The sequence below is a fragment of the Herpailurus yagouaroundi genome, unplaced genomic scaffold (assembly GCF_014898765.1).
Source record: "Herpailurus yagouaroundi ecotype Mexico unplaced genomic scaffold, PumYag 29, whole genome shotgun sequence".
Classification (NCBI taxonomy): domain Eukaryota; kingdom Metazoa; phylum Chordata; class Mammalia; order Carnivora; family Felidae; genus Herpailurus; species Herpailurus yagouaroundi.
The window spans coordinates 24741287-24760270 of NW_024412377.1; the positions used below are offsets into that span (position 1 = coordinate 24741287).

The window sequence follows — 18984 nt, forward strand, 5'->3', positions numbered from 1 at the left end:
TGGTACTCCTGTATTTTGACTGCTTACAAGTCAGCAACTTTCCCATATTTCTCAAAGTTGTGCTACACTGGGCTTTTCCCTCCTTGACCTATGGCAATTCCGCATCCTAAGAATCCTGTTTTTTGGATCTAAGAGTATGCTTGGAATATGTTTTTATTTCATATTTTTTAATTAAGTAAAATCTAAAATATATACATATCACTCATTTAAACTTTATCATATTCTTATCCAGTATAACTTCAGAATAAAAATAGCACATAAATTACACAAAGACATGTTTGTCCGGTATCATTTTTACAAGGGCAAAATTACTACGTTGAAACTGGGTTCTGATTTTTTCCACCTGAATAAAGATGACTTTCAAAACCTTAACACAAGATGGAAAGGAAGGGCACCTGGATGGCTCAGTTGGTTGAGCATCAGACTTAGGTGCTCTCTCTGTCTCTCTCAAAAATGAACATTAAAAAAAATTTTAATGGAAAGGGGGAAAAAAAGCACAGATTCCATGAATGAGTCCATCCTCCAGTGAACTTTCCTTTTTGCCCACATTCTTCATGCAGTCAGTGGGCATAAAGCTTCCACCCTCTGTTTTTATACTATTATTACTATGAAATCCCGAACTGAAGTCTACACAGAGGAAAATGATTAGCAAATGGTGTGATTTTGATTTTTAAAGACGTTCTATTTTTTTAATTTTAAAATAATTTGACTAAAAAAAAGAATTTGACTTGTTTGGAAGCACTTCTAGAAAAATTAAAAAATATTCAAGCATAAGAGGGAACCATGCTATCTTTTGCAGACTTTTGCAGTGTGCTATAGATGAATTCTTAATATGCAATGCATCATGGTAACAATAACAATAGTAATAACAACAGTAATAATAATAATAGCAGTTGATACTTATTAAGACCTTATTAAGCACCACGCGCTGTTAGAAGTGCTTTGCATGGAATGACTTAATCCTTACAACACACTATGAGGTAGTTACTGTAATTATCCCCATTTACAAAGAAGAAACTAAGGTACAGATGAGATTAAGCATTTTCCCAAGTTCACAGCAACTAATGGACAGGGTCTGGATTTAAACCCAGGCAATCTGGCTCCAGCATTGATAATCTTAACCACCATGCAATCTTGCCTATTACAAAGTATTAAATGAGAATTGCTAAGTTATATATTCAACAGTTCAGTTCGTTGGAGTTTTTTTAAACTATGAATTTCACACAGAAGTCTATCCCTCTAAAAAGCTAACACTAAATATGAGCGGATCATAGTAATTTTAGTAATTTTGCATATTGAGTTTTTAACAAGGGCACACCCTGCCAAGTTGATACAAAAAGAGCTGGGTTATAGCAAAACTAGATGTTCTAGCATACTTGCAAACACTGCTTAAATTTGCATCACTTTAAAAGCTCATTACCAACTAAGCAAAAAGAAAAAAAAAAGAAAGAAAGAAAGAAAAATACTTGACATTTTGGTATCTGTGATATTAAAAAGAACTAATATTTAATATTCAAGTGGCAACAGCTTGTAGAGTTTCCACACAACACCCACAGGGATCGATTTTTCTTTAAAATGGCCTTTAGGAGTCTGCCTTTTAAACAGCTGACACCTCCATTCTCTGTATCCCTCTTTCCTGCCAGCACCATGGGGCACACACTGAGTGCAGCAACAGACGTGTAATTCTTCACTGCAGGATTTGTCTATGCAAATAACGGAGAATATGAGAAATTAAGAAAAATGTAATTTCCACTGAATCAACCTCAGTGTAATCTCTCCTGCTAAAAATGAATAGATGTCTTTAGAGGGCTTTTCTCCATATGCTCCCTCAATCCCCTTTATATACTATCCGTGAGAAGAACAGAATCGTCATTACCTAACCAAGCATCAGTTATTCCACACCTGTACCAAGGCCACATAATGACAAGTATACGATTGCCTGGCATTTTTCCAGCATGACTAATTGTCACAGTATTAATTCACTCACCTGTGGAATTTTCAACTTCCCCAGCCTGCTGTCAAGAAGATGCATAGTAATGGAATAAAGGTTTAAAAATGCTGAACACTATAAAATATCTCACTTATATTCCAATAGAAAGCTTTCCACTAAACCATGTGTTTGGTGGCTATAATTACTCATTGCTGGGGTAAAAAAAAAAAAAAAAAATCAAAACACTGGTCATCTATAAATTTACCTGTTACAATAATAGGAGACACAGAGAAAATTCTGTTCTTATTACCTAAAACATGTTTCTTTACCTGTATTTCTTTTGTGAATGAACCAGTTTAATTACTGTTATGTTCTACATTACAAAGCGCTGCATATGTTTGGTTACTATAATTTAAGAAATTTTCCGATCTCAAATAGTGCAATGAAGGAGTCATTTGTTAGATTCTTTTTCAAGAAATATGGAAAAGTTTAGGATGGAGATATAGGCATGTATTATTTTAATTACATGAAATATAAACCACTTTGTAACATCTTTGCCAGGCAATCTGGCCCGAGGATTTTTTTTAATGTGAGGTTACGTTCTTGAAAGTTAATATTTGTCCTGGAAAATTATTACTCACAAGTATAATAGCTGACTTTTCTGGAGATCCTGTAGCCGACAACTCTCACTGTGATATTGAGATATACCTGATGCACCTGTTAAAATTACATAGGCATTGTGACCAATTTATATGTATAGGCTTGATTGCTTATGATATATGTAAAATTTAGAGATGAAAACCCAGGATTTCCTAAAGAAATTTAAATAGAATTGCTCATTTAATTCCTATATTCTATTATATACAAATTCTAAAACATTATCCTATAATGTTATTAAGTCGTATGAGGAAAAACAGCTTCCTGGTCAAGTCTGAGAAATCCTTTATTAAATGTAGGCTGGCATCGCTGTTGCAAAATTTCACTCCAGAAACTTCAATGTGCTAGTATGCATTTTGAAAAGAAGATGTGTGGTCTTTTCCAACCTTCCTTGACCCAGGCCAGTCTACCACAACCCATGGATGGAGCCAAGAGTCTGAAGAGCAGACTCTGCCTTGACTTATGCAGACACATCACAGGTACTCAGTACATTTTAGTGAAAATTCAACAGTATCCACTTTCAGCTGAATTGAAACTGTCTGTGATATTCTTTGCCTCAGACTTGTTCATGAGGATATATATGCAAATGGAATCAGAAACGCAAACTCGTTTCTCCTAACCAGATCTCAGCCCACATACTAGCGAGGAAAAGAGAGTAGTGAAATAATCCACTCTGGCATGTTGACCTACAGCAATGCTATTACTTAAAATAGGATTTTTAGGCGCTAGAAAAGGAGAAAGGAAAACAGAAGCTTCCTACTCGGCACATGCCTTCCATTTAGCGTATCTGAGAGAACATCTTCCTCATTTCAAAATTGATAGCCAACTTATTTTTGTTGTTTTGCTATTGAAATTTCCGCCCTCTCTCTCCAGAGCTTATTTGCTCTAACACTGAATTTTAAGCATCTCTAAAAATGTTTGATATGTGATTATTCTTTCCAGACATCCTCTGAGAGCCAAGCAAAGAACATTAAGGAAGAAAGGAGGGATGACACTGGACAGAGTGCAGTGAACAAAGACACTTGAAGGAGCAGGGCACCCACTGCCCAGAGAGTGGACTGTGTCATCAGAATGAGAACTTACCGGTACTTCATTCTACTCTTTTGGGTTGGTCAGCCCTACCCAACTTTCTCAACTCCGTTATCTAAGAGGACTAGTGGTTTCCCAGCAAAGAAAAGGGCCCTGGAGCTCTCTGGAAACAGCAAAAATGAGCTGAACCGTTCGAAAAGAAGCTGGATGTGGAATCAGTTCTTTCTCCTGGAGGAATACACGGGATCCGATTATCAGTATGTGGGCAAGGTAGGATTCCATTGGGCACTTTGACATTCTGGTTTTAAAGCCTGAAGAAGTTACTCCTAATAAATAGACGGGGAGGATGTGAACTATTCCCCCAATACAGTAAGAATTGTTGCTTATCTGGTGAGACTTTTTTTTTTTTTCACTTGAGTAGTTTCGGGAAGAAGACTGTAGCAAGAAGCTGAGAAATGTTAGCAGTGCAACAAAGAAAGAAATGCTTCCACTGAAAACGAAACGCCCACAACCATCCACATAGGATTATCATAAATCCTTTAATTTTTACTTTAGCTTGAAAAATGTGGTCCAGCTATTCTATAAAGTAGGATGTATTAAAAACAGGAATAGAGCGATTAAGCTGTAAGGGAAGGAAGGTTCCTTTTTCTGATTCTGAAAGCAAACATTCTGAGCGTTAGTCCTTTGGCCAGGTTCAAATTAACTACTTCTTAACACTGCACCCGACAATGCCATCTCTGACCAGATGGAGCCCTTTGTCCGCAAAATCCACCATATTGCCTTAGATTTGGTCGCTGTTATTGTTGCTGCTCTGGCTGGTTTTGTCTTGTTTCAACTGGCCAGAGTCAGGCATTTCAGAAGATAGTGCTTTAATTGTGGCAAGGTTCACAAAAGAGAAACATGGTTATGTAAAGGTGCTATTTCCAAATATCATCTGACCATTTTATTGACTCTAGAAAGTAGAGTGAGGAGGGCATCACTTATTATAGCCCTTGGAGGTTACTGGAGCTGAGTCAGGGAAACAGCTCAGTTATACTGTCATCGTGAGTTTCACTGAAATGTTATCATCAGCTACATTCTTGTTGCAGAATATCTGCATGCGGCAGAGATGGGAGGACAAATAGACACATATTTGTATTTTGTAGCTTCTGCGTTTCATAATATGGTACTGATAAGAAAAATAATTGTCACATATCCTTTATATGAACAGAGAATGAACATAACAGAAATGATAAAATGTCTTTGTTTATGATTACAGCTATGATTTTGAAACAACCATATTAGGATATCATGCAAACAGCATAAATTTTGCAAGATTCCAAGGGCTCCACATTCACATTTCAATCTGTTATCAAATATCCCCTAAATAACAGTGTGCAAATATTCTCTTTAAGTATTTACCATTATAAATGAAGGAAAGCCATCCATGGCGTGGGCTGAGGTAACCAGGCATTGTTCCAATGAATGAATTATTAATGTGGAATAAAGTAGGAGAGGAAGTATTCAGTGGAGGGGTGAACATCAACACAGATCCCCAAGGGTTTAGCCTTGAATTTGATGTGAAACTCACACGCTGTGTGACTGCTGAAGAAAGACAGTCCACTTATTTGTACTTCTCTCCATTTCCTTGTGAAATTTGACTAGCACTATATTAACAGAGTAATGGTTGTAAATAATAATAATAATAATAATCTTACCACCTTTAAAGCACTTTCTGCAATACAAATAACATTATTGTCATAGAAGATTAAAATTTCTTAATAACTGATTCCCCCTTTTTCCTTTCTGCTTTTTTCTTCTAAAATTGTGAGGCCATTTTATATCAAAAATACCTCGTGTTCTTAAAGAAAGGCTGGGATATGTCAGGATCCTGGAAAGAGAAATGGATAAAACCGCGTAGGAATCAATTTTACCATGAGAAATCTGAGAGGTCATATTGCCCCGGGGAAAAGTTTCGAGCCGTGGACTCCAAGTGGATCTGAGGCTGCATGGCTGCACTGCCACATGTGTGGCCAAGGCAGGTTGTTAACCTTCCCGGGCTTTAGTTTCTTCATCTGGAAAATGCAGGCAGTGAAGCCTGCCGCATGGACTTACATGAGACAGGAACTAGTGGCTGGCACACAGTAGGTGCATAAAGACAGTATTATTATTGGCAAGCAGATCAGTTATAAACACTCTACTAAATCTATCTGTAATGCACAAATATTGATTGTTATATCATTGCAGAAGTAAAATGAGGTAATTAAGGGATCTCCCAATGGATGGAAAAGGTAGAAGATGGAGGCAAAATCCCTTCCCAATCATAGCTTCAACTTAACGAGTTGGATGTAGGTATTTTATTGGCAGCTAGACCCATTTCCCTACCTTACCATCATCCCTACCCCACCCCCACCTCCTTGAAGTTATAACATATAAGAAGATATCTACTGGGGGGGGGGGAGGGAGCAAGGGCAATAATTGAAGTCGTCATGATTCCCAGCATTGCTGCTTCAGATGTGTTTAAGACTGTAAATAGGGCATTTCCCCAAATCTATCTTTGGGGTTATGCTTCATCAACAGGCAAAAGGATTTGAGTATAATGTGTTTTTATCACAATTAAGAATAGGCCAAAATAATTTTTTAAGGGAAAAAAATGTTCGTTCCTTCTGTGGCAACAAGTTGGTACACATTTTTTTTTTTTTTTTGAGAGAGAGACAGAGTGGGGAGGGGCAGAGGGAGAAGAGAGAATCTTAAGCAGGCTCCACACTCAGCGCGAAGACTGACAGTGTGGATCCCACAACCCTGGGATCATGACCTGAGCTGAAATCAAGAATCAGATGCCCAACTGAGGAGCCACCCAGGAGCCCCTGGTCCACTTTTAAATAGATATGGAACAAAACACATACCTGATGTGATGATCTGGATCCACAAGGTCAAGAAACTTTTGGAAAAAAAAAAAAAAGATTAAACTATAGCAGAGGTTCCAAAACATTCTTGGTTTGCAGTGCCCTTGATATTTCGATAATTGTTTTTACAGTGCCCTTAGGACACAAGAAATAGAGCCAAACAACTTAACAGGTATTTCTGTTCTAACAAATAAGTAGTTATTTGAAAAAAATACACAGCAATCAGCAGAAAAGCCAATATTTTAATTTTATTCATAAATAACCACAGTTACTTACAGCATGTGGGCATCTCCCAGGCACTGTGCAACTTCTAAGATCAGACGCTGCCCCTCAGTTCCTTTTCCACATTGATTTTGCATTGTACTCTCTTATTATCACAAGTTCGATGGGAAAATATAAATATATGACATCATCGAAAGGAATGGAGCACCACCTACTGTTGAAACTGTTAACTTCTCTGGCCTAGTAATTCACAAGGAGACTCACAGAGCCCAAGTGTTGCTAGTATTTCCCTCGAAATGTTAAAATACTTCCTGGCACCACAGTGGGTTCCCTGCTACACCCCAGGATGCCTCAGCATGCACTGTGGACAGCACTGGACTGTAGGTAGGCTGGCACTTAAAGGTGTACAAAGGCCAACAGAACCTTAAATCTTGCTATTAACCTAATGAAATAACATTACTTAGAGTCCATCCTCTGGGCCTGAAATGAAAAAGATTGGTCTGTACTTGTAAAGGACAGAAGTGTTAATGAAGAAAAAGTAATGCAGCTGAGCAAGTAGCACTTAAAGTAGAAGAGTTTTTTACTCTACAAGCATCTGTTTATATTTGTATTCATGTTCGTTGTTTCCATTACTTTGTGGTAAGTCTGTAGGGACAACAGTGAGGATGGTGAGTGAGGGAAATGTGAGAATGGGTGGGAGCAGAGGGCTGTCGGGTGTGGAAGGAGAAAAGAGAGAGAGTCACATGAGCACAAGAGAAGACAGAATCCTGAGGCTCGGGTAACAATGAGGTGAATAGATAAGATCACATTCAAAACTTGGACCTCTCTCCGATAAGCTGTCTGAATGCTCCCCAGCATTTCACTGTGTCCTGTGGCCAGTAAGATTAATGCAGAAGCATGGGCACGGCAGGGCTAGGGAGAGAGGCACTTACTGGGAATAAAAGTGGGGAAGGCCAATTAGAGCTGAAATATTGACAATCTGGATTCTGATTTATGAGAAAAGTCTCCACACCTCTACTCACCTAAAAATGGTGGTGGAAGGTGTGGGCAACAGGGAGGGAAGATGTTTTCTGTATTGGGTAAGAGTTTGTGAGCTCAAGATACAGATATACATACAGATACAGATAAAGAATACGATTTCTTTTCTAAAATACATGACCATCTGGGGGCAGCTTGTAGCAGAGTTAGCATAAACAGCATCAGCGTCACCTGGGAGCTTGTTAGAAATGCAGACTCTTGGGGCCCCACCTGAGATCTATTGAATCGTAATCTACATTTCAACAAGATCCCCGGTGAATTGTACGCATATTAACATTTGAAAAGTGCTGCTTTTAAAAATGCCTTGGCCAGGGTCTCACCTACCCCAAAATTCTGACTGAGTTGGTTTTTAATTGTTTATGATTCTAATATGTGGCGGAATTTGACAACCACTGCTTCAGTTTGCAGCATTATCACTGGCAATGACCATAACAAAACGTGGCAAGTTCAGTGATAAAATGGGCCTCTAGAAAGTACTATGGAACTATGAAGGAGAGGAGCCAACTGGGCGTGGGGCTCAGTAGAGCTTTCTAAAGGAGGTGATAATACTGGAAGCACTCTTAAAGGAACAGCAGGTGTGAGCTCATACCTCAGAGGGAGAATTAGCAGGACTTCCCAATTAATTAGATGCAGAAGCCAAAAGAGAGAAAGGCAGAAGTTCAGACAGAGATTTCAAGACTGGACAGTCAGGAGAGTGAAAATGTCACCAATGCTGGCAAAATGGAAAGTGATACATGTTTTCATGTCAAGGGGGAACAGGAAGAGTATTTGCTTTTATATGATATCCATCTGGGTTATCTTTGGCTTATGTAAACTTAATAGAAAAATAAGGGGGAAACATTGTAATTCCACATTTTCAGAAAACCCCACACCCCTCCTGCCAGCTTTATATAATGTAGCAATTCCTTGGTGATGATTCACATATAGTCTAAGATTAGGTTCAATAAGAAAAGAAGAACATAGTAGAGACAGATTAGATTTTGAAGATGCGGCCAATCATTAATACAAAGATGAATATATTTCAAGCTCAGACCTTTGCACAGTTTTAGGCAAAAGATTTGCACCTGATCATTAAACAGTCCACAACAGTGTTTAATTCCCTGTCTCCTCCATTTTGTTCTTCACAGTGTTCTCTATCCTCTCCTTCCACATAGTGTATACATAAGATGAAGCTCCATTAGAAGCTTCTATTTTTAGTAGCATACCAGGAGATCTGTTTTTATGAAATTTGACAAGCTGTGTATTTTCATAGATATTTTCTGATGTTACCTTTTTGGAAGCTGAAGATGGTTTTCTCTTGTGGAGTTTCCCCCCCACCAAAAATAGATATGCTGTGCTTTTTTAAACACCATGAAAATTTGGGTTCTACTTGAGGTTCTAATGTACAGGTCTTCCTAACATGCCTTTCTCTTGAGTCCTTAAAATTAATATCTACCCAATTCAGCAAAGCCACTAGTCTCAGGATAATTAGACAGTAATGTTTTAACGGCCCATAAAAATAAAAGTGTCAGCCATATACACCTTTAAAATTAGGAATGAACAATTATTTATTCCTATAATTACATGATCCAAATTCAGTAAACATGAAGCAATATTATACTCATTCTGAAAGACCATTTAAAAGATGCTATCATTAAAATATTGCTTTCTTGTATTCCAATTTTTTTCTGAAAAGATCATAAATTGAAGAGCAGAAACCTCCTCGCGCTAATTTGACAGGTGATTCAGAGAAGCCATTTAACGACTGCCGCTTGAAACAGCAGCATCAGATTAAAGCATCGTCACAGCTAACATTTACTGAGCCTTACTTTGTTCCAGACACTCTGCTCACTGCTTCAGATGTATTAACTCCTTGGATGCTCACAACAACCCTACAGACTAGATGCAATTTAGATCCCTGTCTTACAGATGAGTAAACCAAGGCTCAGAGCACTCAAGTATTTGCCTGCTAGACTTGGCTGTCAGCGTCTGTCTGACCTCGTAACAGCTCAGTTATTTTCCTTCCCCTGTACATCCACTACTTCACAGAGCCATTGCAAGGCGCAAATGAAAAAACATTCCCAGAAAACGCTTTGGCATTCAGTGATTGCGTCTGGCTCAATACCACAAATATCTGCTGAGAACCTGCTGTGTGAAACCCAAGGGTAGAGAGGGAAAAAAAATGTTAAGACTAGTTTCAAAGAGCTACACAAATATGTTTGCATTATTATAATGCACAATGCTTTTACTTTTCCTTGATTTTAATTTTCAGAATACATCAGTGATATTCAAAATAGTTACATGTGAGCATTTTAAAATTAGATATGCAATTAGCAGTCTTTTTGGTCATTGTGATGAAAATGTGTCTTTTCTTTTTATTTCCCTTGATAACCTTCTCTAAACTTCTATTCTGGTTCAATGACCTGCAATAATCTTTTCTCCCTGAGTCAGGACAAGTGCCTTGGGCACATCTTTCTTCTTCATCATTTAAATTTAATGTTCAGCCGTTTAACATTTTTATATTTCAATTGGTTAGTGTATTTAAGAGACCGTGCACTCGCTGGTTGAATGTACTATTTAAAAATGTTTCAAAAGTAACTTCCCAACTGCCAATATTGGCAGTAATCCTCATTGTGTTTCCCTGTCACCAACTGATTTCCCTTTCTTAATGACAAAAGCTTCAATTTGCTATTTGATGCTAAGATGTCCTGTGTAACAGCAGTTCTCTTTCTGAATCTTAAACTCTCCACATAGTCGCTCCTGTGGAGAACAGCACAGTTAGAATGTCTGACCTTGGTCATAAACCCACAGGCAACTGTTCAATTGCCTGGGTCACGCAAGTAGAGTAAAATATAGAAAGACAAAGAAGGACCCAATCCCAAATCCTCCAACTTCCACGTCATTATGTCTGTGGAATCCTATGTCCTCCTGCTGGCAATTCAATTTGTTGAACGAAATGGAGGGATCAAGGTGAATACAAGAGAGTTAAGGATTCAGGTCCTTTTTGTTCCCACTGAGCTATTTTACCTCCGTACTCCACAAGTCGAACAGATCTAGAGGTTGTTAGAAGGTTATAGAGATGCTACATGTTCATTATAACAAATTCCCTCCAATCTATATTATAGACATGGCTAAGTATTTGTTTACTCATTACCTTACTTGTTTGTACTATTATTAAACAATATAAACACTTGATTTGCAGCAGAATTCTTTGTTTTTTGTCATATTATGGGTCCACCATAGCAGATGGAAATATGAATATGCAAAACGCCAACACCGCAGTTTACATTTCTTTTCAAATCAAAATCCTTAATTATCATTTTGACTGAATTTTATTCCAAAAATCAGATAAATATTCTCGACTTATTGGTAATCAACAGTAAAAAGATACTTAAACCACTGATTTTTTTTCATTTCCATTGATTTGAATGACAGAACTGGCACATTCATTTAAATATGAGAAGCCAAGGACATATATATTGTAAGCAGAATTATAAGTTTAACTTTTAGAAGGCCTTCCATCTCTTTTCAAAATTAAAAGATGCCTTCCTTATGTTCTCTCTTTTATCAAAAATAAACAAGTTTTTGACAGGGGTTCTGCCTTTGATAACTTTCATGAAATTTAGAGATTATGTATGGATGTTAATGTGTCATTGGAATCTCAAGAAGGCATCTCTTTGTGTATAGATTTGGCCACTACTAGCAAATTCCACTTTCCTATAAGCTTTTACGTTGTCAATTATTAAATTTTTTTTTCAACGTTTATTTATTTTTGGGACAGAGAGAGACAGAGCATGAACAGGGGAGGGGCAGAGAGAGAGGAAGACACAGAATCGGAAACAGGCTCCAGGCTCTGAGCCATCAGCCCAGAGCCCGACGCGGGGCTCGAACTCACGGACCGCGAGATCGTGACCTGGCTGAAGTCGGACGCTTAACCGACTGCGCCACCCAGGCGCCCCTTGTTGTCAATTATTAAAATGACAACATAATATAATCCTCATAAGTAGGCTAAAATATATCAATATTCTTTGCAAACCTAGCTTTCTGTCTGGAATTAAAGAGGAGGTTGAAAGAAAGCACAGAATTCCCCGTAAGACAAAGAGGTTTTTTTCTTATTGCTATTACTGATAAATAAGTAGAAGGAATAGATACTCTCAAAGGTCAATATGAGGAATCAAATTTGAAATTATGTGATGTGAAATAAAAAGAAAAGCAGCATGCCAAAATATTTCACCAGGAATATAGTTATAATTGCTTCCAGCTTTCCATTCACAAAGAATACACACACATACACATACACACACACAAAGAGGCATTTTAGAAGATTAAAATGTATACATGTGTGAAATATATGAATAAATATTTTAGGTGAATTAGTACGTTTTAGAAGACCTGAGGGCAGTAATGGGGGCATAACAAAAAGCCTGAAATATCGCTCTGCATGTGGGATTTACTGCTGACCAGAGGGAACAGAGATTGGAGTTAAGAAGGCAATTGAAGAAGTTATCTCGGCTTTGACATTTTTGAATACATTTGGAGAGAAATGCTTTTCATTCATTCAACAATTTTGCACTAGAGAGTGTAAAGTTAATAGCAAAGGAGGCTGCCTGTGTCTGAGCCCCAGCTCCACGGTGACCACCTGGGTAATACAGGGCAAGTTATTTAACCTCCCTGTCCCCCATTTCTTCAACTGTTACATGAAGGAGTAAGAAAGTTATTGAGGTGAGGATTAAATAAATTAATACACAGAAAGGGCTTAGAACGGTGTCTGGCACATCCTACTCACAAAGGGAAGACCATGGAAGAAGGAAAGGCACGCTGCAATCCAGTGAGCCTTCAAAGAACAGGAACAGTGAAGAAAAGGAAGAACCAAAGGTGCCCAGGGGATTATCCCGCTAATGTGCAGTCTCCTTCTGTGAAGTCAAGTATTATGGGCCAGGAGATGGTGCCAAGCAGCTAAGGCAGCTGCAGAAATGACTCATCACCAACAGTTCAGAGAACTACGCATACATAAAAATACGAAGTCTTCTTTATTATCCCAACCAAACTAAAAATAAAATGTGCACTACAAGTCCCGTTATTTGACAATCCTGGTAACTTCTGTAGACCCTCCTATTAAGGTGATTTATTATTTCATTTGAAAACATCATCACTTTACACCACAATTTGGAGTTAATATTATTTAAATTGCTGCGAAATGTTAAGACTCTGATCGGGTGTCGTTATTTTTTCCAATACAAACTTTAATGCATCCAGCAATGCAAAAAATGACTACTGCACTTAAAGAATACTCAAGTTTTAAGTTGGTAGTCATAATTAAGTTGTTAGGTTGGAGTTAATATCATAATCTCCTTATAGTATTGAACCAAAGTTTTACTGAGGGAAACATCACTCTTGATTTAATTTCTTACCCTGAATGCTTCACCTTTTTAAGAGCAAAATAATTAATTCTTTGTTTAAAGTTCAACTTTGACCTTCAGTATATTGAGTAGTGTTTTATATTGAGTCCCAGGACTCCTCTTTCAATTAGTACTTTAGATATTTAATTTAAATCTTCACGTACTTGTATCTTGGTAAAATCTGCAAGACACTAGCCTACATGTTTTATTCATCTTTGTGTCCTTAAAAGTGCCTGGGACAGATTTGCACCATAGAAACAGACAAATATTACTTGAATTAAGCTGCAATGACGGAAGAGATAAAAACCTGCCATGTAATTTAAAAGTGTTTCCCAGTTTATAGGTGTGCATGGTTTGATATGGATATCACTGATAGTGCTTTCTGTCATTGGGTTGACAACTGAAAATCTAAAGTCTTTAAAGTTCAAGGATATATTAGGTAGTAAACATATAAACCAAATTTAGTATGTCTTTCCGTGGAAGCTACCTCTGGAAATTTCACATCAAAATGACACAAATATTTTATGATATAATAGGAAAAAAGTTCAAGGTACCTTAGTGCAAGCCAGAGAAACTGAAGACAACACAGTTGTATGTGCATAAACAAGAAAGATAAAAAGGGAAGATACAGCAAATAATAATATAGCATAAAAGTTGGTTCCTTTAAGACCTTTACAAATGAAAACCAGACATCATTTAGGGTCTCAGTAGAAGAAAGTTTGAAACAGAATGGGGAAAAGCAAGAGTTGACCAATAGAAAGCACATTTTTCTTAAAATTCCTAGGAAACTACATTGTGCAGACAATTCAAGTGCCTGGTAAAAAAGAAGTCATTTAAGACCTGAAAATGTTGATTGCAACAATTCACATAAAAATCAACTATGGAGAAAAATGTGAAAATACAGGGAGAGAAAAATTCTATATAATGACTAATTTTTTTTTACCAACTATACATTCTCCTAATCAACATATTTTGAGTTCTTGGAGGAAAAACAATCATTTCTGGAAAGTAATCTCATCTTAACTCTTTCTACTATTTATATGAGTATAATTCAGAAGAGAAACAGGAAAGAGAAGATGCAAAAAAAAAGTCTGCTTTTACATAGAGTTATGCAAAATTTTAGCATGTTTTATTATTTTCTTTCCACAAATTGTGAAGCATAAGATTCTGGCTCATTTCCTTACTTAATCTATAGCCTAAGGCTTCTTGCCCCTCTCTCCCCCCCACTTAGGGTAAATACCCTCTGGAAAGCAAACTTTCCCTTTAGAAATCAAGTAAAGCAGAATGGACTATAAAAAATTACCTCCCTAGGGGCGCCTGGGTGGCTCAGTCAGGTAAGCCTCTGACCGGCTCAGGTCATGATCTCACAGTTTGTGAGTTTGAGCCCCATGTCAGGTTCTGTGCTGACAGCTTGGAGCCTGGAGCCTGTTTCGGATTCTGTGTCTCCCTCTTTCTTTGTCCCTCCCCCGCTCGCTCTCACACTCCCTCTCTCTCTCAAAAATAAATAAACATTAAAAAAAATTACCTTCCTACCCTAGTGTATCTTTTTTTCTCCACTTTTACTGAAATAATTGACGTACATCACTAAGTTTCAGGTGTAAGGCATGATGGTTTGATTTACATATACTGTGAAATGATAAGGCTCAGCATCCACCTTCTTATATGGATACAGTAAAAAGAAAAGAAAAAAATTCTCCTTGTAACGAGTTGATTTGTATCTTGAGTGTTCTGTCCAGCTTCCCAACTATGCGTATTATGTAAAAAGAATAAAAAGGGAGGAGCTATTTAACTTGTGCAAAGGCTATGAGTTTGGTGATCACCTATCCACCCGCTTCTTAAAGGAAAACAGTTTTAAAACCAAATCAAGAAAATTAAGTGACTTGGTCAATTTGAGTGGTAGTATTATATTCCATTTTATCTCCCTTTCAACAGTCTACACGTCACTTTCTTGAGTTTTAAAATGATAATGCAGTAATTGGAACCTTACTATGATGACAAACCATCAAGTAATTTCTAAAGAAAGGGGAGAGACAGAATAGAAGACACAACACAAAGAAATCACTCCTTGGCAGGCAGAAAATTTGTAATGAGAGAAAGAGCAATGATAATGTTTTCTTATATTTTTAGCAGGTGCTATGGTTTATGAAGTGCTTCAGCATATGAGCACCCTTTGAATGACCGCATAAGCACATTTCCAGTTAGGCAGGATTAAATCCTTTTGGGTATGACAAAACAGTCCCAGAGGGTTTAAGAGACCAGTGTCACTATCAGCAGAGTGCCAAAGCTGGGGCTGGAGTCCAGCCTTTTTGATGTGATTGAGACTAATACTCTTCCCTTATACATTATGAAGATACTGGGGTAGCAGAAAGTATTTCAGACATGTAGGCAAATGAAACAATCACATAAATGCTTAGGAGTTGGAGCTCTATGAGCACAGCACTAACCGTGAGAACAATTTCCCCAGTGTGGCCATCCAGACAGTACACATTTCTCTTTCTTGATTGCTTCATTGTTCCCTTAAAGGAAGAAGAAGAGAAAGAGAAAGAAAGAAAGAAAGAAAGAGGAAAAAAAGAAAAAGAAAAAGAAAAAGTGTTCAAATCATAACTTATAAGCTTGTTCCTATCCAAGAAAAATAATAAACAAATGAGCTCATAACTTCCTCTCCTGGAATCACTCACCTGAGTTATATGAGCAGGTTATGGAATTCAGTTTAGTCTTTTATTTATTGAGTACATACAGGATTCTTGAGAGTTAAGAATTTGAACAGAAAAATAGTCCCTCTCTCAAGCAAACTATCTGTTTTATAAAGATATAACTTTAACTTTTTAGATCCTAAGAGTCAATATAAGAATATTATATCCAATATATTTTTTACCTTTGAAGAGAAACACATTTTGGGAAAAGTCCATTGGCTACTGAGAAACATAATTTTAAAAATTTCTGCCATTTGAGTCATCATGTCTCAAATGCCTGCATTTATGTATTAATATTTTCCTCCAGAGTGTATGTGTTGGAGTGAGAGGGAAAATAAGAGAGGGGCACTAGGAATGTGTGTGTGTGTGTGTGTGTGTGTGTGTGTGTGTGTGTGCATGCGCATGTGTCCTTAGATTTGGCAATTACTAAAGAGATTGCACCGTAAGGCAAAAAGGTAGGATTGTAACTGGTGAGTTGCGGTGCCTTACTAAATCAATTTTTGACTGGGTATCTGGCTCTCAGCTTGATTTACCACTGGCTTTTTGAAAATGAAAATGTTAGACTAAGCAGGAGCTGAGACTAATGTCCCAGTCTGCCAAAGACCTTGGACGTCCAGAGCCAAGCCAAAGGCAGTAAACAATGCCTTTTTGGGGAAATAACTTCATGCAGTGAATAAACCAAAAGGCATTTGTTTAATTGATAAATCCCAAATGAACAATAACACGTATTACAGTTTGTATCATTTGTGCCAATAGAATTTACAAATAACTTAGCCTGGGGTCTAATATAATAAATACAATGAATCCAGAAACGTTTGTAATCATCATGGGGAGTGCCGTTTGGCAGCATGCTCTGGTGTGAATTAGCACAGACACTGGAGTCAGGCAGATCTTGGTATCCTTCCTTGCCATGTCCTTAACTTTGGGTAAGTTCCTTAACCTCTCTGACCTCAGTTTCTCTGAAAAATAAATTGAGAAAATAAAGGTTAGCTCCTGGAGTTGTTATGAGAAGTAATTGTTGAGCATTCTTGCGGTACCTGACACATATTAAGTGTTCACCAAAAGTGAGTGTTCTCCACTCTTGGCTGGGATTCTTGAGGGACCGCATTCAGGTTCAACTCACCTTGAATTCTAAAGGTAAGGAACTACCACCTTAGTTTCCTATGGCTGCAGAAACAAATTACCACACGCTTAGTGGCTTAACAGTACAAACTTATTATCTTACAATTCTGGAGGTCAGAAGCCTGAAATGGGTTTTACTGGGCTAAAATCAAGGTGTCTGCTAGGTGTCCTTCTGGGGACTCTAGAAAAGGGTCCATTTCCCTGCCTTTTTGAGCTTGTAGAGGCTGCCTGTGTCCCTTGGTTCTTAGTCTCCTGCTCCATCTTCAAAGTCAGCAGCCTATCATTTTCAAATCTCTCTCTCTCTCTATTCTCTCTGTCTCTGTCTTTCTCTGTCTCTCTGTCTCTGTCTCTCTCTCTCTCTCTCTCTCTCACACACACACACACACACACACACACACCCCACACTGACCTGTGCTCCACCTTTCCATCTCTGACTCCAACTCTCCCCCACCTCTTTCCCTGATAAGGACCCTGGTGATTACATTAGTCTCACCTGGACAATCTAAGGTACTCTCCCTATCTAAAAATCTCTATCTTCATCACATCTGTAAACTCCTTTTTGCCACATAAGGTAACATAGTCACTAGTTCCAGGAATTAGGACATACACATCTTTGGGAGAGCTATTATTCTGCCTACCACAACTATTATAGCACTCAAGTTTTATTCATTTTATAGTTGCTCTGGTACTTTTGACATTAAATTCAAGGTATTGAGTGTAAAAGATAAATGTCAAGGGAATTAATAAATTTCTCCTGAGTTTAAATTTAAAATTCTTTTGCTTTTAGCACTTTGTCAGAAATTCTCCTCCACGTAACACAAGGTCTGTTTCAACGGTTATTAAACCTAACAAAAGATAAAAGATTGAATTGAGTGGGGTCGTGTGGCATCTCTGCAAATGCAGAATCTTTATGGTATTATTTGAATGTATTTTAAGCATAACAATGTACACAACGAGAAAAAATGGAAGGACAGAAAGATGATAGATGATAGATGGACGGACAAATAGGTAGACAGAATTCAATCAGTGGTTCTCAATGGAGGCAATTCGTCCCCCAGTGGACACTTGACAACATCTGGAGACATCTTTGGTGGTTGTAACTTGACACGTCCTATAGGCATCTGGTGGGTAGGAGACAGGAGTGCTGCTAAATACCCTACAATGCATAGTCTAGGTCCCACTACAGAGAGTTACTCAACACAAAATGTCAATAGTGCAGAGGTTAAAAATCCTGAATTAGATCTTCGTTACTCAGAACTTAAAATACAGTTTGGTACAGAGTAATCCTTTAATGAATGGTCCATAGATCTGAATGTAAACATCTGGAGATAATATTTTTGTTGTGGTTAACATAAGACACTGTGGTATCAGATCATCTGGACTCATGTTGGTTGTATGATGCCAAGAAATCACCTAACTCTTATCTTGCCTTGGTTTCCTCATCAGTTAGGAGGAAATATGAAGAGTGTCATGATATACATCTATATAATCTATGTAATGATTTCAGCACATTTCCTGGCCCACAGAATGGGCTTAATAAATGGCTATTATTATTTTCCCAAATCGCAGCCAGACCAGTTGCCAAATGATGAATTATATAAGAGGATGCTTTAAAGATAAAATATGTCCACCGCTATAAAAATCAATCAAGTTATTTATATTTTATAGAGTATAATTTTTAAGGTCGTTATAAGAGGAAACATAGTATACTTGAAAAAGAACATGGGATATGGAGGCAGCTTGATCCTAGGTTTTGTCAGAGAAAAAGAGATTTTCTAGATTCCTTTAGAGCCCATTTAATGTATCAAGAGAGGGGCCTAACCAACTAGAATAAAACTCATGAATTCCATTTATAAATATAGTCACCAAAAATTATTGGTGCCAGGCTCCGGACTGCATATCATGCTTCCACTCCCATTGTCTTCTTGATTTAAGAATGGGAATTGGCTCTTCCTCCCACCAAAACTGTTTTGGTGGGGGTATTCCTAAAGCCAAGGGAGGAATTTCACAGTCCTGGCTATTAAACATAC

General features: G+C 37.7%; 1 protein-coding gene and 2 long non-coding RNA genes across 7 annotated transcripts in view; 2 read left to right on the forward strand and 1 right to left on the reverse strand.

The window, feature by feature from the left end:
- The window catches only part of CDH6 (cadherin 6), a 130098-nt gene that overhangs the window by 69791 nt on the left and 41323 nt on the right, over positions 1–18984 (forward strand). For 4 of the 5 annotated variants that reach the window (XM_040494535.1, XM_040494566.1, XM_040494542.1 and 1 more), the window contains one exon: positions 3530–3886. In XM_040494535.1, coding sequence (XP_040350469.1) covers positions 3659–3886 — 228 coding nt within the window. In that variant the 5' untranslated portion in view covers positions 3530–3658. Of the gene's footprint in view, positions 1–2846; positions 3067–3529; positions 3887–18984 lie in introns of those variants that run through there. The other variant, XM_040494557.1, reaches the window with a different exon arrangement.
- LOC121043060 (uncharacterized) lies at positions 1333–15781 on the reverse strand. The gene is made up of 3 exons (XR_005796677.1): positions 15584–15781; positions 6502–6536; positions 1333–2647 (listed from the first exon to the last, which is right to left on the reverse strand). It is a non-coding gene; the product is annotated as an uncharacterized LOC121043060 (long non-coding RNA).
- On the forward strand, positions 6392–10944 carry LOC121043055 (uncharacterized). Its single transcript, XR_005796671.1, has 2 exons — positions 6392–7107; positions 9437–10944. It is a non-coding gene; the product is annotated as an uncharacterized LOC121043055 (long non-coding RNA).